The sequence below is a fragment of the Megascapheus bottae genome, chromosome 10 (genome assembly GCF_031878675.1).
Source record: "Megascapheus bottae isolate mThoBot1 chromosome 10, mThoBot2.hap1, whole genome shotgun sequence".
NCBI lineage: Eukaryota > Metazoa > Chordata > Mammalia > Rodentia > Geomyidae > Megascapheus > Megascapheus bottae.
Genome location: NC_143518.1, coordinates 42,637,638 through 42,663,919, shown reverse-complemented (window position 1 = coordinate 42,663,919; position 26,282 = coordinate 42,637,638). Strand labels below are relative to the sequence as shown.

General features: G+C 39.5%; 1 protein-coding gene across 1 annotated transcript; it reads left to right on the top strand.

The window, feature by feature from the left end:
- On the top strand, positions 1–21,512 carry Fbxo28 (F-box protein 28). Its single transcript, XM_090341132.1, has 5 exons — positions 1–296; positions 9,264–9,373; positions 12,012–12,150; positions 18,342–18,537; positions 20,116–21,512. The coding sequence occupies exons 1-5, from the start codon at positions 39–41 to the stop codon at positions 20,508–20,510; spliced, it is 1,098 nt and encodes a 365-aa protein (XP_090197258.1). The 5' UTR covers positions 1–38; the 3' UTR covers positions 20,511–21,512.
- Positions 21,513–26,282: the final 4,770 nt, after the last annotated feature.

Here is a 26,282-nt window from a genome sequence, read left to right as displayed (position 1 = left end):
CCCTCACAGTGGGGGGGGAAGGGAATCAAACTTCCAAGATGGCGGCTGCGGAGGAGCGGATGGCAGAGGAAGGAGGCGGCGGCCACGGTGATGGCGGCTCCTCTTCGGCCGCTGGCTCTGCTCAGCGACAGCCCCCGCTGCCCTCGTCTCAGGCCCCGCAGTCGGGGTCCCAGGCACCTCCAGCGATGGCTCCGGACCAGCTGCCACAAAACAACACATTGGTGGCGCTACCCATCGTAGCCATCGAGAACATCCTCAGCTTTATGTCCTACGACGAAATTAGCCAGCTCCGCCTGGTGAGTCCCCCGGCGGGACCCCGCCGCCCTCTCCTCCGGGCCGCGGTCTAGGGAGCCCCCCCTCCCCGCTCCGCCCCGCCCCGCGAACCCCAGCTGGCGCCAACCCCAGAGCGCACCCCTCCGGCCGGAGGCTGCCCCGGGGCGCGCGCGGGTCGGCGGGAGTCGTCCGCTCTCCGACTGCGCTCTCGGTGCGCTGCGCTTCGCTTCGGGGGTGTCCCCGCCTGGAAGCGGCGGCGAAGTTGGGCTGAGCGTGACCCCCCCCCCACCTCCCGGGTCTCATTGCCCGCCTGCCTGCCTGCCTTTTATATCTGTCTGTGATCGGCCAATCGATGGAAGGTCGGGGGGTGCATTGCGGGGAGGTGGGGGGACTCACAAAAGCAAGCAGATGATGCCTGGCAGGCTTGGTTTGTCTTGGAAGAATCACGTATTGTTCCCCCATCCACCCAAGCTTGCTTGTTGGAGATGTAGTAGAGGTGGATCCATTTCACCCAGTAGAAGGGTCTGAAGAAATTGGAACGTGAGTGTGTGTGTGTGTGTGTGTGTGTGTGTGTGTGTTCGTGCTTTTAACCGTTGACCACTAAAGTAGAGCCCTGAAAATGACCCTTCTAGCTTTGCCTCACCCTGACACATCACATCCAGTGAAGCAACTTGTCCCTTGGCAGGTTTTTTGTTTTGTTTTTTTTTCCTTTTGCAATACATTTTTTTGACTAGTGTTTTTAACGCCCACCCGTTAGCAGGAGAGATTTATTTATATCTTAAAATCACAGTTGCTTGGGACAAGATTTGAAAATAATACCAAATTTGCCCTCAGAATTCTGCTTCGGCGCAGAGGTTTGACTGAAGGTTTGATAAATGTCTTTACTTCAGACGAATATTCTGTCTCCTTCGGGTGTCACCATTTATCTTTAAGTGGTCAGGAAATTGAAGGAGGTGGACATTTTGAAGTGATTGCAAGGCGGATTTGTGTAGACGCTAAATCTACTTGGGATTGTTTTTAAGAGGACAAAGACATCTGAATGTGCTATGTGTGGCATTTGCTCATTAATCAAAATATATTTTAGTATGGTTAACAGTTTAAGATTGATTGCTATTGCTTTTTTGAAAGATACGTTTTAAAGAATACTTACAGTTGTTACCTCAGATGGGCATCTTTTTTCTGGTCAGCACAATTCAGCCATTCCAGTCATACAGCAAAATGCATAATTTTTCCATTGAACATATTTCAGAATTGAGTGTCTCTTATTTTCAAAGCATTTCATCCTAGAAGTTAATGTAGAGTCTTAATGCTCGTTCATATTTTTACAAAGAGTGATGTTTGACCAAAATTCACAGAATTTCTGCATGAGCATATTATAATTTGAACTGAGCCAGACAGTGGCTTTGTAAAGCTTGAAATGTTCACAGTTCTGTTTTGAAAGTATTAAAAAAAAAAACTGACTAGTCTTTGTTTTGTTTTGAGAGGTTTTGTTTCTTTTTGGGGGGGGCATTGAAACTCAGTGACTTGTTCATGCTAGACATGTAAGTGTACTAATAAGCTACCCCTGGCCCTTATTTTATTTTTTGAAATTACCACATGTTTAGAGAGGGAAAAGTAGCCAATACATCCCACAATTTATTAATAAATGGTGTATTTTCCAAATGCAATTGAAATTTTCAGTTGCATACTTCATTTTAAGCTTTTAATGTTAAAGATATATAATTTCAAGTATTTTTCAATGTTAATAGGGCTTTTAATGTTAAAAATATATAATTTCAAGTATTTTTCTTAAGGCTTCACCTCCCAGAAAAGATTCTGCAGCCAGTTTTACATCTGCAAATAGACATTTTTTAGTAAAACATCTTCTTTTACTACTTTTTTACAGTTAATGAATAACTTAGACTAAATGAGTAATGTCATGGGAATTTAAAAGTGTTTTGGGTTTTAGATTAATTGGTTTCTGGAGGTAAACTTATAGTAACGTAAAAGAAAGATGTGCTTGTCACTAAGTGTCAGCATTAATTTAACTATGATTCTTGTATGAGATTGACAGAATACACTGACTAGTTAGATACTTTATATTTGTTTTCAATTTAATGACCATTTATGCATAAAGAATTGTTTGCAAAAAATCAAGTGATTTGAGTATACATGCAAGTGTCCATTGTTTGTTACAATAGTTCCATTAGCTGTATTTCCTTGGGTAGAATTAGGGCTGAGTGTGCTTGAAATGGAACAATACTAAGAACCAAATTACTAACCATAGAGCTAAATGTCAACTATTTTGGAAGCTGATGAGCTGTTTTGTTTTGTTCATGTGTTTTGTTTTTATTTCCAGTTTTCTAACTTGCTTTATCATATAAGGAAGGACCGTGTTCATAACTGTTGTTAGCATCTAGCCAAAGAGGACAAGTATAAATTCGTTTACTGGTTTTTCAGTATTTTGTTGAAAAGATTTTCTCTTAAGTTGAAATTGCTGCAGTAGTATTTTCATTTATTTTTGCAAGTCAGTCCAGAATTTGAATCTCAGTCCAGGGATTTCCAAAGGACTATCTAAAAGCCTTAGTAATTTGGATCCTTTTCTGTCATTAAGTATGCTCCAAAAAATGTGTCCAAGTATAAAGAAATACTTTTAAGTATTAACTCCTCCAATACATTAAAAAATTTGTCTGAGCACAACTTTTGAAAGATAAAACATTTTCCTTTTTTTTTTTTTTTTGGCCAGTCCTGGGCATGAACCCAAGGTCTGAGCACTGTCCTTGTGCTTTTTCAAGGCTAGAGCTCTACCACTTGGGCCACAGCATCACTTCTGCCTTTTTTTTTTATGTGCATGGTAACTGAGGAATCAAATTCGGGGTCTTCGTGCATTTTAGGCACTCTACCACTAAGCCAAACCTCCGGCCCCAAGATAAAACATGTTCTTTGAGTAGTTTTCCTAGTAAAACAGATTTGTGCTGATATAACTTTTAAGTATGTGACCTGAGCTCCTTGACAGTTACATAAGAGACTTTGAAGTAAGTAGTAAAGTGTAAGAAGTTGAAAGCTAACTTTGAACCTATAACTTTGTCTCATAAACACAAGGCTCTTGTTTGCTGAAAAGAACTAGAGGACGTTTTCAAAGGTGAGCTAGAGACAAATGATCAGTTTTTTTCCCCATGATTCAAATGGATGGATATAAACTTAATGGAATTGTTAGTGGTTCAGAACAGGAATTGAGAATTCATGCTTATTATGTGGAATGAGATTTTCCAATCAGCAGCAGTCTATAAAGTCATGCTTTCTTCCAAGGTGTTTGTCTACTTTTTGAACTATTGCCAATAGTTTGAACTGAGGTGGTTGCTCACATCTGTAAACCCAGCTATTCAGGTGGTGGAGATTAGAAAAATTGCAGTTTGATGCTAGCCCACTCAAAGTTAGCAAGACCCCTCTCAACCCCTGAGTTCAAGCTCCACAGTATTGGAGGAAAAAATGAACTGAGATATCTAATGAGCACCTTGATCTTTAATAATAGGTTCCGAGTTCCTTGATGAAAAAAATCAGTTTCTTAATTTATTTTAAACTGTAGAGCACCAAGTGAATACCTTTTAAATACTGGGTTCCATTACACTATTTTCTTGGTACTAAAATACAGCTTCATATTTTAACATTTGTAAAATGACAGTATATCTGCTACTGTATGTGTATTATAGCAATACTTTTTTCCTGCAGATCTTTCATTAACTCGTAGCATGCTTTTAAAGTCTTTATAATACCTTTTTTTTTAAAAAAAAAAAAAAGTCCAGAGTACTATTTTTCAAGGCAGCTAAAAGAAAACTGCTTTGAGTTACAGTTATTAGAAATCATATATTATGGACCCTTGCTGTCCAGAGTTAGGAAAATTCTTAGTTTCCTAAATTTGTAGTATAATTGTCTTATAGTGTGAAGAAGGACTATTATGAAGCCAGGTGCTGGTGGCTCACACCTGTAATCCTACCTACTCAGGAGGCTGAGATCTGAGGATCAATGTTCAAAGCCAGCCTCAGCACAAAAGGACCTGAGAAGAATCTCCAATTAACCTCTAGAAAACAGGAAGTGGGGCTTGGCTCAGGGTAGGATGGTAGCCTTGAGCTGAAGAGCTCAGGGACAGCACCCAGGCCCAGTTGACTCCAGGGGTAGGTTGGTAGTCTTGAGCTGAAGAGCTCACCGACATTGCCCAAGCCCAGAGTCCAAGCCCCAGGACCAACCAAAAATAAATAACTAAAAATAAAGAAAGACCATTATGGAATAACAAATCTAAAAAGATTTGTAAATAAAAATTTAACAAGTTAACTTAGAAAGTACTAATTAAAAGTAGAGAGGTGTATATTGAAAAAGCCTTTTATTTTAAATTTAAAATAGATTATACTTAATGAGCATATTATATATGAGGGGATGTCAACAGAGTATTGTGGCACATACATGTATAACAAGTACAGAACCCTAAGTACTGCTAAGTTTCAAACCTTAGTACTGCTTTAAGAAAAAAAAACAGGTTTTCACATTTATTTTGTTTTTTGAGGGTTTTGTTTGTGCCAGGGTTTTGCTGTGTGTCACAAGCTAATCTAGAACTCATTGGTAAACCCAGGCTTGGCCTTGGACCTACCATACTCCACCTCTGTTTCAGAACACTAGAATTATAGGTGCTTCTATCACCACATAGGTTATTTTATTTTTGACACAAAATAACATTGTATCATGTTGGAATCAAGGGGATCAAGGCAAATGTGTCTCCTCAAACCTTTATTCTTCCTTCCCCTTGGCACTGGGTTTGAATTTAGGACCTTGTTCTTGCTAGGAGGTACTCTACCACATCCCAGCCACCCCCCATCCTTCCCCCCTCCCCCCGCCCCAGCCTCCTCTACTCATCATTCTACCCTTTGTTTCTGTGAGCCCTGATAATTTTGATATTGTCTTCATCTTTGCTCCATTTTTCCCCCCTTTGGTCAGTCATGGGGCTTGAACTCTGGGCCTGGGCACTCTACCTGAACTCTTCAGTTCAAGGTTACCATCCGACTTCCACTTTTCTAATGATTAGATAAGAGTCACCATCTTTATAGTGCCTAGGCTGGCTTTGAACAGCAATCCTCAGATCTCAGCTTCCTGAGTAGCTAGGATTACAGGCCTGAGCCACCTCGCCCGGCTAGTCTCCATCTTTTTAACCATCTTAGACTGTCAAATTGCTAAGATTTTTGTTTTTGTTTTTGCTGGTCCTGTGGCTTGAACTTGGTGCCTGGGCACTGTCCATTAGCTTTCTCAAAGCTTGAGACATACACCATTTCCACCTTTTTCTATGTATGTGGTACTGGGGTATCGAACCCAGGCCTTCATGCATGCTAGGCAAGCACTCTACCACTAGGCCACACCCGCAGCCCTTATGTTTTGTTTTAATCAGGGAAACATTTTATTGTTTAGTACTGGAAAATCATTTGTATTCCCCTAAATTTAGAGCTACACTTTAAATGAAGTTTCTTTGATTTTGTTTTGGTGTGCTTTGCAGAGCCTTAGACTAAATCCAAGACCTTTGGACATTCTGCCACTGAGCTACATAACATGTCTTAAGTGAGATAATCTAGAGTTGAAAGTTAGCATGCAACATTGTTAGCAATGAACATTAAATTACTTGACTTGGGGAATATATTTCTGTTTTCCTGTGGCCACATTGTTTCCTTCTGAATCTTAAACTATATATATATATATATATATATATATATATATATATATATATATATGCTTTTCTGTACCTTTGCTTTATGCTGTCAGTGTTTGTTGGACATCCATGAAAGAGGACAACATTAAAACACTGATTGTCAGCCGAGTGTGGTAGCTCACGCCTGTAACCCTAGCTACTCAGGAAGCTGAGATATGAGGATCACAGTTCAAAGCCAGCCTGAATACAAAAGACCTTGAGATTATTATCCCCAACTAATCATTAGAAAACAGAAAGTGGGGCTATGGCTCTAGGAGTCGGAAGGTAGCTTTGAGCTGAAGAGCTCAGGGACAGCGAACAGCCCCATGATCCACCAAAAAAAAAAAACTGATTGTCTTGCACTAGCTACTGGTGCTTTGCACATTTTTGACAGACATTTCTTGAGCTGTTCTAATTTGTCTTTGGAGTTTCCTTTCTTCTGATCTGTTTTCTCTTTCATTAGCTCTGACACTGTGAATGTCAAGTTTTTAAAGCTTCATTTATAAGCCTTTTTTATAATTTACTTGTTCCTTTGATGTTCATGTACATTGATTTCCATTATCATCATTTTTTCAAACTATATCTTTTTAGGAATCATATTCTAATAGTGCAATGCTTACCAAAAATAAGTCAGCTGACTGACCTTTGAAAAGATGAGTGCTTTTTGTTTTAAAGTGATCTTTAAAATTATCATTTGATTTCCCTGCTCAAAACAATGGAAATTCTGCTGGACAGATGGCTCACGCTTGTAATCCTAGCTACTCAGGAGCTGAGATCTGAGGATCAAAGTTCAAAGCCAGCCCAGGCACAAAAAGACCTAAAGCTTTTATCTCCAATTAACCTCTAGAAAATGGGAAGTGAGGCTTGGCTCAAGGGTAGGGTGGTAGCCTTGAGCTTATGAGCACAAGGACAACACTCAGGCCTCGTTCAAACCCCATGACCCACAAAAGACAAACAAACAAAAAAACATTGGAAATTCTTACCATAGTCCATATACCACCTGGTCTATCTTGAGAAATATTTGTAGGCCTCTGGTTGCTCATTTAGACTTTGTGCTTCTACCTGCATCATCACCTGTAACTCTAGTCCTTGTCCTCTCTTCATTTTGTCAGGTGAGGTCTTCCTTACTTGACTTTATGTGGCTACTCATTTTCTCATCAACCATATTTCCATACTTACACTAGTTAATGCTCATGTTCAGTTGACTTTCTAGACAGTAAAAGATACATAAATCCTAGAATTATAGAATTGGATATATTGCATATAACAAAACTCAAAATAATTTCAGTCATCCCTTGAAAATTGTGACAGTAGTAATGGCCCTTAATTTCTTTTCTCTGTAAATGAGTGGTTGATAAAATTTTATTTCCAAGTTTAAATCCCACCACAAAAACATCTTTGCATAGTCAGGTATGTTACACTTATAGTCTCCTCATCTGGAGGCTAAGTAGGACCACAAAGTACAAAGTCAGTCTAGGCTACATAGTAAGACAGTGTCTCAAAGAAAAAAAAAAGTATATTAAGAAATGATTTGTTTCCAGGAAATGGGAACAAGTATTTTCTTTATAGTTGTTTTTCTTTTCTTTTTGTCTTGGCTGTGTTTGAGATAGCAAGGGGAGCCAGGAATGGGAGAACCAAGGGTGAACAAAGGCAGCAGCGATACTAAACAGTATGCTGAAAATGCACTGTATAACTTGAGGGAAAAATGAGGGTAGAACAAGGGAAGAGGTGACATTGTCCAGAAAAAAATGTGTTTTTTTTGGGGGGGGAGGGCAGTCCTGGGCTTGAGCTCACTGTCCTTAGATTTTCTCAAGGCTAGAACCCTACCACATGAGCCACAGCACCACTTCCAGCTTTTTCTATGTATATGGTACTGAGGAATCAAACCTAGGGCTTGCTGCATGCTAGGCAAACACTCTACCACTAGGCCAAACTCTCGGCCCCAAGAATTATATTCTTTACCTGACCTATGTAGTAACTGTAACCCCTCTATATGTCACCTTTATAATAGCAATTTAAAAATTAGAAAAAATAATTCATCTTAGAGAACTTAAGATAGTCTGCAAGGACAAGGAAGTGTTCTACAAGATAGAAAGATGCTAGGATATCCCAAGTATAGCATATAGAGATTTAGCATATATTTTATTTAATCCTAATAACTGTTTCTACATTTTACACCTGCGATATCAGCTTTTAAATGGTAGCTTCCGTACACAAGAATGTGTATATGTTGAGTACCAGTGCCTCATGCCTATAATCCTAACACCTCAGGATTTTAGGGTCATGGTTCAAAGGTAGCCTGGACAGGGAAGTTCATGAGACTCTTATCTCCAGTTAACTATTCAGAAAAAGTTGGTAGTGGAGCTGAGGCTCAAGTGTTAGAACACTAGCCTTGAACCAAAAAAAAAAATCAGGACAACACCCAAGTCCTGAACTCAAGCCCCAGGACCATCACAGAACAAAAAGAATGTGAGCAGACTGGACTCATACCAGCTGTTCTGACTTCTTATCTTTGGTTTAAGGACTCAAAGTAGTTGTTTGGTAGGATGTACTGAAATATTTTGGAGAACATGATTGACCAGAGTCATTAGGAAAAATAAGTATTCTTATTCTAGTTATTTATTATGTAAGCTTTGTGAGAAGTTAGACTTAAATTTGAATTACACATTTTTGGTTGAATGGAAATGGTTCTTGTTTCAAATTTCTGAGAACCTCCAGATGCATAGTTAGACAGATTTAAGGACCATAGTCATTCCTTTCTATATTGCAGTTTGGTTATTGTGGCTTTACTGTATCGCAGGGTTTTTTGTTTATTGTTTTTAAATACATACATGCTTCTTCTCCCATTGCAGGGGCTACATTCTAGAGATCTCCTCCGCCCCCAATCTCCTGCAATAGTTGAAAATCCTCTAAGTAGCAATTAACCACAGTATAGTGAGGGAGGATGAAATAACAATGCTGCTTGGTGGATTTTCACCTATTATGGGGGTGGGGGGGAAGGAGGGGGGAGGGTCTCTGGAACAGTAGGTGAGGTATCAGTGTCCTTAACGCCTAAATTGAATAACACATTTTTGCCTAGATTAATATTAATTTTTAACTAAGATTCTGTAAGTATTGTATGTTTAGGAGCTTCATCCACTTGTATTGACTCAAGAGATTCAGACAGCAAACTGTGAAACAGTACTATCACCCAGAACTTTCAGTCATCAGATTGTCTAAATTCATTGTTACTAATTTGGTTATTGACCTTTTTTAAAAAAAAATTCTATTTCCCCCTCCCTCTTAGGTTTGTAAAAGAATGGACTTGGTCTGTCAGAGAATGTTGAATCAGGGATTTTTGAAAGTGGAGAGATACCATAATCTGTGTCAGAAACAAGTTAAAGCACAACTTCCAAGGTATGTTATAACGAGCTATGAGATTAGTTTATAGTTGGAGTGTGTTGTTTGTTTCTTTGTTTTTTAAGTCTTAGAGTTTACATGCTAGTTTTCAACTTTGTAGCAAAGGACAGTTTTCAGTACAATTGCTAATACAATTCCATTTGGAAACAGTAATGTTTTTAAAGATTGGATGTGGCTGGCACACAGCACGCAGCTATAATCCCTGCACTTCACAGGATGAGGAAGGAGAATCGTAAGTTTAAGGCCAGTCTGGGCTAATTGAGAGACCTCGTCTTAAATAAATAGTATTGATGCTGAGACAACTAAGTAATAACTTCATGTGAAAAAATGAAGTTCGCTAGTGGCCAGTGACTCATAACTGTAATCTTAGCCTAAAACCTGGAGAATTGCAGTTTGAAGCCAACCCTGGCAGAAAGGTCTTCAAGACTCCATCCAACAAAATGCTGACCTTGGTAGAGAAGCTCAAGTGGTAGGGACCAGCTGAGAGTTAAGAAAGCCAAGCAAGAGTATATGCAGAATGGACCGTAGACCTTTAAGAGTAAATATCAGTAATATACTCTCACATCCTTAAAAGAAAACGTAATAAGCCGGGCACAGTGACTCATGCCTGTAATCCTAGCAGCTCAGGAGGCTGCGATCTCGGTTCAAAGTCAGCCGTGGCATTAAAGACTCTTATCTCCAATTAACCACTAGAAAATAGGAAGTGTGCTGTAGCCTTGAGCTGAAGAGCTCAGGGACAGTACCCAGGCCTAAAGTCCAAGCCCCACAACCAACAAAAAATCTTCATGAGTTTGGAGTAGACAGTGAGATAGATAGATAGATAGATAGATAGATAGATAGATAGATAGATAGATAGATAGAGATAGAGATATATGTAGATGGGTGAGGTGGTGCAAGCCGGTAATTCTAGCACCTAGGAAGCTGAGATAGGCTGGAAAGTATGAGGCCTGCTTGGGCTGCATAGCCTTGTATGCACTAGGCAAATGGTATACAACTGATCCCTTCCACTAACTGCCATCATGTGTTCGTGTTGTCTAGGCGTACATGTATATGCCTGTAATAGGAGCTTAGAGCCTTATACCTTTGCTTGGCATATTTGCTTATAGCTGGTGTCCTACCACTTCAGCTATGTCTTTAGCTTGGTTAATTGGAGATGAAGCCTCATGGACTCTCTGGCCCAGGCTGGCTTCAAACGGTATTTTTCTGATTTCAGCCTCCAGGAGCCACCAGTGGGTGAAGAATGGAATTTTTTCCCCACCAGCTTCTCTCTCACTCTCTTTGCCTCTCCTACCTTCTCCCCACCTCTCCCTCTCCCACTCTTTCCCTCTCTCCCCTCCCCCCTTTTCCCTCTCCCTCCCTCTCTCTATCCCTCCCTCCCTCCTTCTCTCTGTGTAAAAATTTTATTATGAAGTTGGGCATAGTGACTCATGCCTGTAATCCTAGCTGCTCAGGAGGCTGAGATCTGAGAATTGTGGTTCAAAGCCAGCCCAGGCATTAAAGAACCTGACTCTTATCTCCAATTAACCACTAGAAAAGGGGAAGTGGGGCTGTAGCTCAAAGGGTAGGGCAGTAGCCTTGAGCTAAACAGCTCAGGGACAACAGCCAAACCCAGAGTATCAGTTGTTACTCTCTCTCCCTCATCCCTCCTAAACCTAGAACATCTGTATGTATGCATATGATTATTTTTTTCTAACAGGACTAGGCTTTGAACTGAGGGCCTGACATTCAGTGTGCATGCTTGTTTAGCTAGCACTTTACACTTAAGGCCCACCCCGACCACTTTTTCACTATGAAATATTTTGTTAATTGTTTTTGTCAATATGTACTAGTTCTGATCAAATTTGTCTGCCTAATGTGGTTCGTTTATCAGGATACTGCCGGGGCCAACCGGCAGCAAACCAGGGTTCGCAGATTGGGGTTCCTGAAATAGGGGACAAGGACTAGGAAGAAAAAGAAGAGAGACAGACACACCGGGTCCGGGATGTCCGCAGTCCAGGCAAAGACTGCCGAGACTGCCGCGTTTATTTTCCACTCCCCCTTCTTCCCTCCTCCTCTCCCAGGGAACCTCCAGGTGTTACATTCATATGGTAATTCTCAGGTCATTTACATAGAATAGGGCCAGAAAGCAATAAGACAATATAGCCATCGTCTGATGCAAGTCAAGGTACAGTTTGATTCCACTCTGGCTCCCAACAGGATACTTAGTGATGATATTGTAGATTTCTAAATGATATGTCTTAGGCTATTTCTTTGAGGAGTTTTGTTTTGTTTTGTTTTGTTTGCCGGTCCTGGGCTTAAGCTCAGGGCCTGAGCACTGTCCTTGGATTTTTCCCAAGGCTAGAACTCTACCACTTGAGCCTCAGCACCACTTCTGGCTTTTTCTAAGTATGTGGTACCAAGGAATCAAACCCGGGTCTTAGTGCATGCTAGGCAAGCACTCTACCACTAGGCCAAACTCCCAGCCCATCTTTGAGGAGTTTTTAGGGAAGTAAGTTTACTATTATAAAGTAAGTTTACTATTATAAGTTTACTATTATACAGAGGGGCTACGATCACTGAGGAATTTTTATTGCTTCACATCCTGATCCACACTCTGCTTTTTAGTGGTTGCTGTTTATCTTCATTATTATTTCAGGAGAGAGTCAGAAAGGAGAAACCATTCTCTAGCTCGTCACGCAGACATCCTTGCTGCTGTGGAAACCAGGTTGTCACTCTTAAATATGACTTTTATGAAGTACGTGGATTCCAATCTCTGTTGCTTCATCCCAGGAAAGGTAAAATAGACTCTTGCCCGCATGATTATTCTGTGTGAACTTTGTTGGACACTTACAAAGTGGTATTTAAAAGGTCAGAATTGTTCCTACATCTCTGAAGGACTGGGTTTGTTTAGCTTTTGTATAGTTACCGATGTGAATATATATCATTCATGTGATATTTATATTTAAAATTCTAATTACAAAATATACAGAGGCTCTGGTATTCTATAAAGAAGCTTGGTAAGAATTCATACTCAAAAAAAAATGTGAACTTTTGATGTTTGCAGAGATATTGTAATGAACAAGATAGGGATTGTCCTGCCTTCAGGATTGTTATAATTTTTGGGAAGTGAAGTAGGCGAACAAGCTCATTTTTGTTTTGCTTAAGAAATGTTTCATAGTGACAACTTATAAATTTGCAAATCTGACCAGAATAAACAATTTTTTTTTTGCTCTAGGCTAGTGTCTGCCATTTGAGCCACAGTGCCACTTCCAGCTTTCTCTGTGCGTGTGGTACCAAGGAATCTAACCTAGAGCTTCATGTGTGCTAGGCGAGCACTCTACCACTAAGTCACACTCCTGGCCCCAACAATTCTTTTTAATACTTGTTTTTCTTCTTTTTCTCCCCTTTTTAAAACTTTATTTACAATTTTTTATTATAAAGATGATAAGTATATTACTAAGTTAATAAAAATCCTGCCATACCACATGCTCCTTAAACCTTTAGTAATATTTTACTTCTTGAATTATGTATAAATTCAGATGAGATGTGGAAGCAAGCCATAGCTGTGAACTTAAAAAAACATTTTGTATTTTGTTGATGTCTGGCAAAAAGACTCCTTAGCATGATTAGACTTTATTAATACTTAGTAAAATTTGGAAGTTCTCTTTTTATTATCAATGGATCATAAATATTTACAATATTATATATTACTATCTCCCAGTTTTTAAAGTTTTCTGTGTTTATTTTGATGGAGATCTTATAATTTTATTAGAAATATTCCTTAGTATCTGGCACTTTCCTCTGATGGCCTACAAATGCTTTTGTGGGCCGCTATAGAAATGAGACCAACTAGAAACTTTAGGTTCTGATTCCTAACTAACGTTTAATACTGAAAGATCCTTTCAACTATTATGTGTTTTCTCCAGCTTCTTAGTGTTGACAGTATGTCACATTTTGAATGATATGAACTTTAAGGAACATCCTAAAGTTTTTGAGTAGAGCAGTTGTGGCCAAGTACAGGGGAGCTGCAAAATTAAAGTATTTAACATTAGGCCTTAGCTGGGTGAAGTGACTCACACCTGTAATCCTAGCTACTCAGGAGGCTGAGATCTGAGGATGAGATTCAAAGGCAACCCGGGCACTAAAGTCTATGAGACTTTTATCTCCAATTAACCACTAGAAAACAGGAAGTGGTGCTGTGGCTCAAGGGGTAGGGTGGTAGCCTTGAGCTGAAGAGCTCAGGGACAGTGCCTAGGCCCAGAGTTCAAGCCCCGTGACCCACAATAAATAAATAGGCCTTTACAGTAGTTTCCACTATGTGTTCTGTTTTGACTGGATTGATGATCCTTAGCATTTAAACAAATGAGGTTAGGGTGGACGGTGTCTCTGGTGTTCGAGATGGTCCTCTTAGCATTTCTCTGAGCAGGCATAACTGGCCTTTTCACAGGAAAGGACATCTGTACCTCATAACGTGGATGTCGCCTAGCCTTTTGTCTTGTTGTTGTATATTATGTTTATGAAACAATTTCTTATTTTCAGAGCACTTTCCATGTATTACTTACCATCTGTCACAGCCACAGGTAGAACAAAGAATAGGAATACTCAGGAATAGAGAAGTGATTTGAATAAATATGATTTCTCTTCTGTTTTCTTCTGGTTTTCTCTACTAGTATCTGTTTCTTCACAACTTATTCTGTTTCTGGTTGTTGGTTATTTTTTCCGTTTCTTTCTTAAAAACCTGTACTTGAGTGGAAATGACCAAAAAAGAATAACTTTTTCTAAATTCAGATATGAAGTAATCTTAGACTACTTCATTTCTTGTACCTCCTTAAAGCTTATGTCTTGGCTGAAAGACAAAATGTTTATTCACAGTTCATCTTTTTTTTTTTTGTCAGATCCTGGGGCTTGAACTCTGGGCCTGGGTGGTACTGTCCCTGAGCTCTTCAGCTCCAGGCCACCACCCTACCCCTTGAGCCACAGCACCACTTCTGGTTTTCTTGTGATTAATTGGAGATAAGAGTCTCACAGTCTTTTGTGCCCAGGCTGGCTTTGAACAGTGATACTCATATCTCAGCCTCCTGAGTAGCTAGGATTACAGGATGAGCAAATAATCTTATTTAGACTAAAGTGGCTAACTTACTCTAGTGTTGGCAATGTTTGGATTGTTTTGTTATTGCTCTCCATTTTGTTTGTTTGGCTTTTTTTTTCCTTGTGGATCATGGGGCTTGAACTTGGCCTGGGCGCTATCCCTGAGCTCTTCAGCTCAAGGCTACCATCCTACCCCTGGGCCTGGGCATTGTCCCTGAGCTCTTCAGAGACCACCCTAACCCTTGAGCCAAGCCCCACTTCCCATTTTCCACGGGTTAATTGGAGATAAGAGTCTCAGGCTCTTTTGTGCCTGGGCTGGCTTTGAACCTTGATCCTCAAATCTCAGCCTCTTGAGTAGCTAGGATTACAGTTGTTTGGCTTTTTTTTTTTGTTTTGTTTTTAATTTCTTACACTTTCAGATACTGTCTTTAAAATATGAAATGTAGGGTCAGGAGTTTGGCCTAGTAGTGGAGTGCTTGCCTATCATGCACGAAGACCCAGGTTCAATTCCTCGGTACCCCATACATAGAAAAAAAGCAGGAAGTTGTGCTGAGGCTCAAGTGGTAGAGCTCTAGCCTCGAGAAAGTCCAAGGACAGTGCTCAGGCCCTGAGCTCAAGCCCAGGACTGGCCAAAAAAAAAAAAAAGAAATGTAACAATTTTCACATACTGAAATAAGAACATTGTCCATTGTAGTAACAAACTTCAGGAATGAAAGATTTGGCTCAAATGTCTCTTGCTTTGGACCTGAGCTGCACATTATATCATTATGGTCGCATATGAGAATGGAGCTGTGTTAATCAGAAGCAGAGGAGACAGTAAGGAGCCAGCTCTTTAAGGCTCCCAGTGACCCACCTCCTTTTTACTAAAGGTCCCAACCAATAGCATTCAACTAAGGATAGGAGCCTTTAACACATGAACCTTTAGGTGATTGATTCTCCACATCCAAACTATAGTAAACATAGTTTTCTTTTTGTTTGTTGTTGTTGAGCTCTTCAGCTCAAGGCTAGTGCTCTATCACTGAGTCACCACTTTCTACAGTTTTCTTTCTGCCTTATTTATCATTAAGTTGGTTTATGATTTCTCTAGCAAGCTATTCTAAGATGGCATCCCTGAATTGTAAAAGTTAAAGGACTTTCCTGCTTCATAAGAGCACAACTCACCTGATATATATATTATACATTACATATATGTACACATGATATATATTATATGTATATAATATGATACATATTATAGGTAGCATATATAATATCTATATATCTGTTTTCTTAAAATTCATCTCTACGGGGCCGGGAGTTTGGTCTAGTGGTAGAGTGCTTGCCTAGCATGCACAAAGACCCAGGTTCGATTCCTCAGTACCACATATATAGAAAAAAGCTGGAAGTGGTGCTGAGGCTCAAGTGGTAGAGCTCTAGCCTTGAGAAAGTCCAAGGACAGTACTCAGGCCCTGAGTTCAAGCCCAGGACTGGCAGAAAAAAAATCATCTCTACAGTCAGCTTTTTATTTCCCAGTTACTGAAATGAATATCCATAATAGCAACATGTGATTTAAGTCAGATTGCCTGATATTTATCACACTACTGTGCTACTGTTACCTAGGTCAGGCGTCAGCAGATTTTTTATTATGGAAAAGCCAAATAGCAAATATTTTTGGTTCTGCGGATTGTATGGTCTGTGTCACAGCTATTAACTCTGAGAAACAATTACAAACAGCATGTAGTAAATGAATGTGTGCCTTATCTAGGCTAACCACGGGTATGGTATAGTTGGCCAACCCTGACCACTACATTGCTATTCCATTCCTCTTTGGGAACTACGGTGCTCTGGATGGTTAGCTTCCTCCTATATGGGTCTCTCAAATCTTCAGTCTGCTATATGGAGATGTAACTTTTTGGGGGGCTAGAGCCCTACCACTTGAGTTGAGCTGCAGCACCACTTTCAGCTTTTTCTATGTATGTATGTGGTACCAAGAAATCATATTCAGGTCTTCGTACATGCTAGACAAGCATTCTACTACTGGGCAAAACTCCCAATAAGTTCATGTTTACATCAGCAGTTTGCACATATTCAAGTATGAACTACAAGTGAGCAGTGACAGTGCACTATTCTGGGAGTTGCATTAGTGAAAAAAGATAAAGATAGTCCCTGCTTTATATTATCAGTAGTAGCCTTGGTGACCCATGTGTTTGTTCTTGGGAGGGTTGGGTTTTTGTTTTTGTTTATTTTTGCTAGTACAAGGATGAGTGCTCAGGTCCTTATGGTAGTTCAACTTGCTTACTCATAGCTGTCACTGAACCATTTGAGCTACAACTCTTTTTCCAGATTTTGGTGGTTAACTGGAAATAAGACTCTTGCAGACTTTCCCTGCTCAAGCTAACTTCAAACTATGATCTTCAAATCTCATTCTCACAAGTAGCTAGGATTACAGATATGAACCACTGGTACCTGGTCTCCAGCCTGGCATTTTGCTGATTAATTAGAGATGGCGCCTTAAGAAATTTACTGCCCAGGCTGGATTTGAATCATCTGATGACAGCCTCCTGAGTAAATAGGATAACAGACATGAGCCACCAACACCCAGCTACCCATTTATTCTTGTTAAAACTGTGATCTACAAGGTAGGTTTTTCACAGTGTAAAATGATTTTGTAAAATCATGAGATTGCCTGACTATTCCTAAATAGACCTAAGATCTACATATAATGACATTTATTAAGTGTATAGAATGCTAGACTGACATGGATCATATATTACACTGAGAATCTAGAAACTGTTAAGCACTATGAGTTTGGTCAAGGTATTATTCTGCTAAGTTATGTTTCTCTAGTAAATAGATGTTTACTCTCTGAAGGAGAAAAGTAAGCAATAAATGGTTCAGGGATGGGAACTGGCTGCACAGATGGAGTGGGAGGCAGAGTGTTCAAGGTTTTGCTGATAGAATGGTTTGGATTATTAGTCCATAGTTCTTGTAAGGTGAAGTCCCATTGGAATTGATGTTATATTCTGTAATGAAGGTATGGGAATTTCTGAGGATACCCTCACAAGGATAAATATTAACAGCATAGTGCCTGAGGAAATTCATGTACAGTACCGCAAGAAAAGAGGGAATTGGGAAGCAATGTGTGTAATGCCTTAGATTCCTCCATTGCAATTACCATTCAAATGATAGCAACGAAGTGTGATCTGAAGAGACTGTTCTAATGCAAGGCAACTCTTAGAGAAGGAGAACTGTGGGGCAGAGCAAAAGAGAAACGGAATCAGAATGAGTTTCCTGAAGTTTTACAGACTAGAATCTAGTTTGGAGGATTCACAAAACATGAACATAAGTAATTTCCCATTCAAGATTTAGTTTCTGTGTTTAGTCCGCTAATTACTTTAGCAACTCTCTACTTTGTCTCAGTGTGTACAGTTGTGTCTTCCCAGTTACTCTGATTTCCTTCAGAGAAGGAGTCACATTTTGCCTTGACTCTTTAGTGCTTAATATAAAGTATTACGAAAGGCAGGCACTGGTGGTTCATGCTTATAATCCTAGCTTCTCCGGGGGCTGAGATCTGAGTCCTGGTTCAAAACTACCTGGGCAAGAATGAGACTCATATCGTCAAACAACCACCAGAAAACTGGAAATTGCACTGTGGCTCAAAGTGGTAGAGTGCTGGATTTGAGCCAGATAGCTCAGGGACAGAGTTCAAGCCTCACAACTGACAAAAAAGTATTGTAAGAAGCACAAAAGCTGTATATTGCAGTAAGTTTTATTATCCATGAACAGTGCTTGAGTTACCATATCTGGTAGGCCTTTACAAGAATTACAAAACAAGTGATCAGTTCTATGCCTGGTTAGCTATTTTAAAAATAAATAAGCATATAAATAAATAGGCGCTAATGAGAATTCATTATTTTAGGTGATTGATGAAATTTATCGTGTACTGAGATATGTCAATTCTACCAGAGCCCCTCAACGAGCTCATGAAGTACTACAAGAGTTAAGGGATATTTCCTCCATGGCAATGGAGTACTTCGATGAGAAGATTGTTCCAATTCTAAAGAGGAAATTGCCAGGATCAGATGTGTCTGGAAGACTCATGGGCTCTCCTCCAGGTATCTCTTGATTGTAGTATCTTCATCATCATACTCATAATAATACTTATGCATAAACTTTATACCTTTTTTGTTGTTGTTAAGGTAGCATTACTGGGTAAAATGTTATATAAAACTTTTAGGGCTTGGAGTTTGGCCTAGTGGTAGAGTGCTTGCCTAGCATGCACGAAGACTCAGGTTCGATTCCTTGGTACCACATACATAGAAAAAAGCTGGAAGTGGTACTGAGGCTCAAGTGGTAGAGCTCTACCCTTGAGAAAGTCCAAGGACAGTGCTCAGGCCCTGAATTGAAGCCCAGGACTGGCAAAAAAAAAAAAAGTTATATATAACTTTTATTTGCACTCACATATATGCTGGTTTTAATTTGTTTTTCAGTTTTTTAAAACAAAGGTCTTGCTATATATGACCTACTTTTGATCTCTCCATCCTCAGCTCACAAGTGTTAGCATTATAAGCCAATACCACCAAACCTGGCTCCAAAATATTCATCCATAAAACCCAGTAAATTACTTCTGCCTCTGAAGTATCTGGCTGCTACATTAAAAGACAGGACATATGAGACTTTTGCTAGCCTTGGGGCATGAACTCAGCCTGGGCACTTTCCTTGTGCTTCTTTTGCTCAAGGCTAGCACTCTACCACTGAGCCACAGTGCCATTGCCAGTTTGCTGGGTGTGGGGGGGTGGGGTTGTTTTGTCGGTTATGAGGCCTGAACTCTGGGCTTGGGCGTTGTCCCTGAACTCTCCAGCTCAAGGCTACCGCCCAACCCCTTAAGCCACACCACCACTTTCCTTTTTTGGTGGTTAATTGGAGATAAGACTCTTCAAGACTTTAGTGCTTGGGCTAGCTTTGAACAGAGATCCTCGGATCTCAGCCTCCTACGTAGCTAGAATCACAGATATGAGCCACAGCGCTCTGCACACTGCCAGTTTTGGGGTGATTAAGTGGAGATAAGAGTCTCACAGGGACTTTTCTATTCAGGCTGACTTCAAATCAAAATCCTCAAATCTCAACCTCCTGAGTAGCTAGGATTACAGGCATGAGCCACCAGCACACAATTTGAAAATATAATTTCTGGGTGTGTGTGTGAGGGCAGGGTGTTTACTACTCCTGGGTTTTGAATTTAGGGCCTTTTACTCTTGCTTAGCTTTTTAAAAAGCTACGTGTCCTTGTTCTACCACTTTAGCCATCTCTCTAACTACCTGTTTTTTGCTGGGTAGCTGGAGATGAGTCTCAGATTTATCTGCCCCAGCTGGCTTCAGAGATCCTCAGATCTCAGCCTCCTGAGCAACTTGGATTATAGGTATGAGTCACTGGGACCCAGCTAGAAAATAATTATTTTCTTGTTAGGTCTTAAAAATGTAAAATATACCATTAAATGCTCCATTTACTGACAGTCTGCATGTTGCCATATGAGCAGGAAAATAGCAATTCAAACCCATTTATAATTAAAACAAGGTATTTGATGAGTCCATTAGAAGAAATAGTTTGCAAAGAAGAGATTAATACTCTATATTAATGTAAATCTAAATATTGCTAGTAGGGAAACCTGTGAAGTGATACTTTTTATTTTTCCCAAGTTCCAGGACCATCTGCAGCCCTAACAACAATGCAGCTCTTCTCCAAGCAAAACCCTTCAAGACAAGAGGTTACCAAACTCCAGCAGCAGGTGAAAACCAATGGAGCTGGGGTGACTGTTCTCAGGCGTGAAATTTCTGAGCTTCGCACCAAAGTGCAAGAGCAGCAGAAACAGCTTCAAGACCAAGACCAGAAACTGCTAGAGCAGACCCAGATCATAGGTGAACAGAATGCACGGTTGGCCGAGCTGGAACGCAAACTACGTGAAGTAATGGAAAGTGCAGTAGGGAGCTCCTCAGGGTCTGGGCAGAATGAGGAGTCTCCTCGGAAACGAAGAAAGGCAACAGAAGCCATAGACTCTCTTAGGAAATCCAAACGTCTTCGGAATAGAAAGTAACATCTTTGGAACATGGTTCTCGCCCCAGAGGAAGACATTATGGCTTGGTAGCTTAAACAATTATGCATATCAGGATGCTGAGAGAAACAAGGTGTCCCTTAGGTTTCTAGGCTTTCAGAACTCAACTTAAATTTGAACTCTTACAGTTGGGACATTCTTTTCCTGCTTCTGATGGAACTGATGCACAGAATGTTTTTACTTTGCAGTAGATTTGTACTAAACAGACCCGTACTATAATGTTTGGGGAACTAACTTCTATCTGTGCAGATAATGTTTAAAGTAAGTTTGTTTCTGCATATATGCACATTACATAAGGATTTTAAACCCGGTCTCGACAGACTAGATGTTAAGTTTAATACAGAAAATGTCCTGTTCACTTGAAAGAGGAAAAACAACCTTTTTAATGGACACTATCTTGTTTTAAAAAAAAAGACTTTTTGTTATAAGTGACCTTTTCGTCTGGAATGTCTGAAAAGTAGTTGATGCTTTTTGGTATTGAAGTAATGGGTAACTGAATGGACTTCCATAGTATTAACTGTAGAAGGAACCTCTACAGTATTGACTATATATTTTTATAAACTACTGGCAAGGGATGTATCCAGTTGTTATATACATGTTTTCAGTTCTCTTTGGGGGCCATGTCTTACATTCGCATGGATGGATGCATGCATTGCCTAATCAACTCACTTAAAAAGCTCTTGCACTGGTATTGATCTTGAACCTCTGTACTTATCCACTTTTTAGAGTGGCATCTTCATTGACTTAGCGCTTAACATCTTCCACCGCAAACAGCTTGCCTCTAAGGGGAGACTTGTTAGTCCATTTGTCCTCCAGTTTTACAGGAACAAGAGAATCTTAAAGCCCATTGCTTTATCTATTCTCTGTAGGGTTCAGGCACACTGGCCAAGGCAGAACTCCAAATCCAAGGCTCTTTCTGTTAATAGCAGTTCTTTGGGAGCTAGTACTGAGCCTCACTCATCACTGTGCACCCGTGGACGAACTGCAGTAGGGGACCCAACTTCTTGGAGGCAGGTTTGCCACTGAAGGAATGTTTATTGAAGAAAATTGTACCATGAAAGGCAATTTGATCATTCTGGGGGATGACCTAAGAGAAGCTTTTTTTTTCATTTTTAATATTAATTTCATACTTAAACTTTAAGCAAAAGCTTTAATTTTTTTTTGCACTCTTTTGAGCTTGTAACTGGAAATGCATGTCTTGCACTGCTCAACCTTATGAATGGTCACTTTAACAACTTCCAAATTGTGTATAATAGTTCTTTTCTCTAGTTGTTTATCTCTGACACATTCAACTTAATCACTGTTTTAGTTTTCTCTTCATGAGCTAAATTATGTAGTTATTTTACTTTTAAGTTCTTTATCACAACTGTCGCTTTGAGCTTCAGTTAGTTAAAGTAAATTTAGATATAATATAGAAAACTGTCCCTTTCTAGATGGGAGTTGACACCCGTGTAAAAACCTAAGGTTTTGGTAAGTACCAGAGTTGAATAAAAGCACAAGGTTATTGCCTTTAAAAAAAAAATCCGTCCAGCATGACATGGTTATTCATCCTTTAGATAACCTTACCAAATGAAACTTTCCATTTTAATATTGTCCTTAGGTTTTGATCATTTCTATGTCTGACTTTGATGCTCCATTTATTCTGTAGTATGTTTTCAATGAAAAAAAAATCAGTAACGTCCAAATGTTTTATTGTTTGTGGAGAAGGTAACTTTAAAATAAACAATGTCCTAGAAACATTTGTCAGCCAAGGTCATCCACAGAAGTACTTGTCTGGAATTCATTTTTTTCAGCGAGTCTTATTTTTTTTAATCAGAGGATTTAGCCATATTACCATAACTTTGTATTTTAGGAGGCTTACTGGAATACTCATACTTTAACAGTCTGCTTCTCTGGTAGTAGGAAGGCTTTTTTAAGCACAGGTTTATAAATTATGATCCTTATGCATCAGAGGGATATAGCCACGAGTATGTCTTCAATTATTAGAAGTTTTTGTGGATTTCTTTTCAAACTACATTCAACTAGCCTAAATGTATCTAGTCTTCCATTAGTTTCATGAGTATGTGACTTTGATAATGAACATATGTTCTATTAGAAGGTAAATTTTCTGTTCCCAGCACCAGATTTCTATAGCGGACACCTGTAGACCCATGTTTTTAAGGTTGAGTTGTACTTATTGCATGTATGTTTCCTCACTAGTAGAATAAAGCACTACAGTTTTAAATCTTACTGAGAATAACTAAAATATGTTAGGATATCACCTTTACCAATTATCAAAACAGCTATTTTGTAGAGGTTCTCACATGCATTTATGGTTCTACAACTCAATTATTATCAACTAAAACTGACATGTAGTGGGAAAACTTAAGAACACTGATTTTACATTTCTAGTTCAAATGCTGAGTTGTTACAGTATGACACTTCATAAAGCATTTCCATCATCTGCCTTGATTGCTTTTCAGAGGAGACTTCTGTTTGGGTCATTCCCAAATATAAAATTTATTATGGTACAGCACTACACACAAGGATGAAAATGTGAAAAAGCATATGTAAGGAATGAAGGACTGCCCCACCCCCCCCCCTAAAGGATCTTCTGCTTCTCCCACCTGGATGCTGACTTGGTTTTTGCACATCCTGAGGTTATGTAGAACCTGTTTCTCAACCTTTTGATGTACGGAGCCTGGAAATGGGGCAAATGCAAATATATTTGGGGCAATCCTATTTTAAAGACTTGGGGTGCCATCAGGTCTAAAGCCACTGATTTTGGAAGCAACTTTTTTGTAAGATGTATTTTTTGAAGTATTGAACTTTACAGGGGCTTGCCTTAATCTAGTAGTTTCAAAATGTATGCGCTATTATTCTATGTGTTAAAAATGTTAAAATATTCTATGTAGCCCCCAAAGTGGGTAAAACAGAATATAAGTAATGCCTAAATAAATAAGCTAAAAGGTGTCACTACAACTGGATTTTTGAGAGAAAATGGACATGTGAGAATAGGCTATGCGTCATAAAAGAGAATGGCACCTTAGGATTGCACTATTTTATGCATTATTTTATATGCCATTTCATAGCCTGCACTTTAATCTCCAAAGAAATGATGTACGGTATCCCCATTGTTTCTTATTATTAATGAGCTTTTTCCTAAGACAGGGCACTTACTTCTATTTTACTATACTGAATTAGTTTCTTGGAGGTGGATTCCTTTTTTTTGAGTTCTCTATTTCCTTAGCCATAATGTTCTCTAGGATCTGGGAACTCCCTCTTGTTTATTTTTAATTTAATGTAATATAAATCATACTTGGTGATCAGCACATGGGTATGTCATCTTCTAGCAATGAGTACCCAGTTGTTACATGTATCAAACCCTTTAAAAATATATGCTGTAAGATTTGAAGGCAAGAATAAAAGGCCTGACAGGAAATAACCTGTTATGATGCAATTACTTAGGCATGGCTGATTCTAACAGGAGACCCAGCTGAACATGCTGTCCAGTTCTTGACTCGGAGTCCTTCTAAATTCTTTGATTAGGACACAAAAGTTTAGGTTAAAACTATTTATAACCTGTCATCTGCAGAAATCATTATTTCCAGAAGCACTAATTTTATAAAATGACATGAGAAGTTGTTGGCTACCCTGATTTCCCTTTGACTAGAAAACAGGCACAGGGTGATAAATGGAACAGCCTCAGATGATGTTAGCCTTTTGTAAGTTCCTAAGAATATTTGGTAGATTTCTGAACTTCAGACAGTAAATCCAGATCTTTCCTGTTGTGTCAGAAGAAAACTGAGGTTTAGAAGTATATCATAATAGGTCTATTGCCAAAGTTGTAAACCACCAAAAGGTTAGAGGTATTGAAAACTCCTTTGTGGTACCATGTCTGTTTAACCAACTATGCTTCTGGGCAACAATCACTAGTTTACCTTCTGGAATTTTAATTGTTATAATCTAATCAATCATTGGAACACAGAAAACACCTCCTGGTCACACAGCAGGATACCAAAATAAATGTGTTGTTACCAGTGCTGCTTGTTTTCTTTGTATTTCATGCACAAGAGTTGGAGTTCTCCATTAGCAAATGCCTTTTTGTTTTTTATTATTATGTATATGCATGTGGTCTTTTTGAGTTAGGGTCTCATAATATGTCCTTGAACTCAAAAATCCTACCTTGTCCTCAGGTGCTGGGATTACAGATTACCCAGCATGGTCAGCTGTAGCTACTGTCTTGAAGTACTTACTATATACCATGTGTGTTTTACACATTATAGTCTTCATCACAGCCACTTAGAAACATTTTACTCCACCTAGGGTAGTTGAACTCAGCATATCTAATATTAGATAAAAATTTCGGTAGAATTTGATTCAGACTCATCTACCTCAGAAGTTTTGAACTTTGTGCTGCACTGCACTCTGCTAAAAGTCCTAAGAGCTTCGGGACACTAAACTTCACAAGTGTATGATCATACTACACCTTGAATAGAAGTAGCGAATACCAAACAATGCAAAGAAAAAAAAAACGGGTAGACTGGAAACATGGCTCAAGTAGACTCTCGTGCTAGCAAGTGTGAGGCTCTGAGTTTGACCCCAGTACTATAAGAAAAAAAAAAAATGCCTTCTAGAACTTAAGATCAACTAAAGACTAGGCTCAAAGTAGGTAGTTTCACTCTAGGCACACAAGTAGAAGAGGACTTCTTTGCGTGTCAGGCTTGAATGGGCCTTGGCACTGTCCTGAACTTTTTTTTTTTGGCCAGTTGTAGGGCTTGAACTCAGGGCCTGAGCACTGTCATTGGACTTTTCTCTACCACTTGAGCCACTGCACCACTTCCAGCTTTTTTTGTTTTTTTTCTATGTATGTGTTACTGAGGAATCAAACCCTGGTCTTCGTGCATGCTAGGCAAGCACTCTACCCTACCACTAAGCCAAACTCCCAGCCCTTGTCCTGAACTGTTTTGCTCAAGAGTGGCACTCACCAGTGCTCTATCGGTTGAACCACACTTCACTTAGGGATTTTGGATAACTGGAGATTAGAGTATAATGGATTTTGCCTGAGCTGGATTCAAACCATGATCTTCAGATTTCATCCTCCTAAGTAGCTAGGATTACAGATGTGAGCCACCAGTGCCCTGCTAGAAGAGGCCATATTTAAGGCATCTAGGACTGAGGACCCATCAGGTCTTGTATCTGCTTGTCAAGTGACTACCCAATTCTTAGACCATATCAGGGAATAACGTTTCTTCACAATTGTTTCAAAGCTCATCGATTTTCATTAAAATCATATGTTGCCAGGTATGAGATCTGAGGTTTGCGATTGGAAGCCAGCCTGGTCAGGAAAATCCAGAGATGCCTGTCTCTAAAAAGCCAGAGGTGAAGCTATGGCCCGGGAGGGAAAGCACTAACCTTGAGCAGAGAAGCTCAGGGACAATTTCCATTCTTTGGGTTCAAACCCCATGGTTGGTGCGCACACGTACACACATTATACCAATCAACTTCACCTATTTTGCCTTTGAAGGTTTAACTGTGACAGGAAAATGTGAACAGCAAAATCTGAGGAATAGAAAATCCTTCACCAATATTTGCCCTGCTCTGTCTCCCAACACAAACACTATAAACAACATGGACATTGAGAAAAGAGATCATATAAGGTGACACTTCTGAAAGGTGAGTATGGCAATAGTCCTAGAAATGTCACTATATTCTAGTCATCCAGATAGCTGCCCAGAAAAATAAAGGCTGCTTCTATGTGTCCATATTCAGAAG

Coding starts and splice junctions, on each gene's coding strand:
- Fbxo28 (XM_090341132.1), top strand. CDS start 39: ATGGCGGCTGCGGAGGAGCGGATGGCAGAGGAAGGAGGCGGCGGCCAC. Junction 9,374..12,011: donor GTTAAAGCACAACTTCCAAG/GTATGTTATAAC, acceptor TTATTATTTCAG/GAGAGAGTCAGAAAGGAGAA. Junction 18,538..20,115: donor ACTCATGGGCTCTCCTCCAG/GTATCTCTTGAT, acceptor ATTTTTCCCAAG/TTCCAGGACCATCTGCAGCC.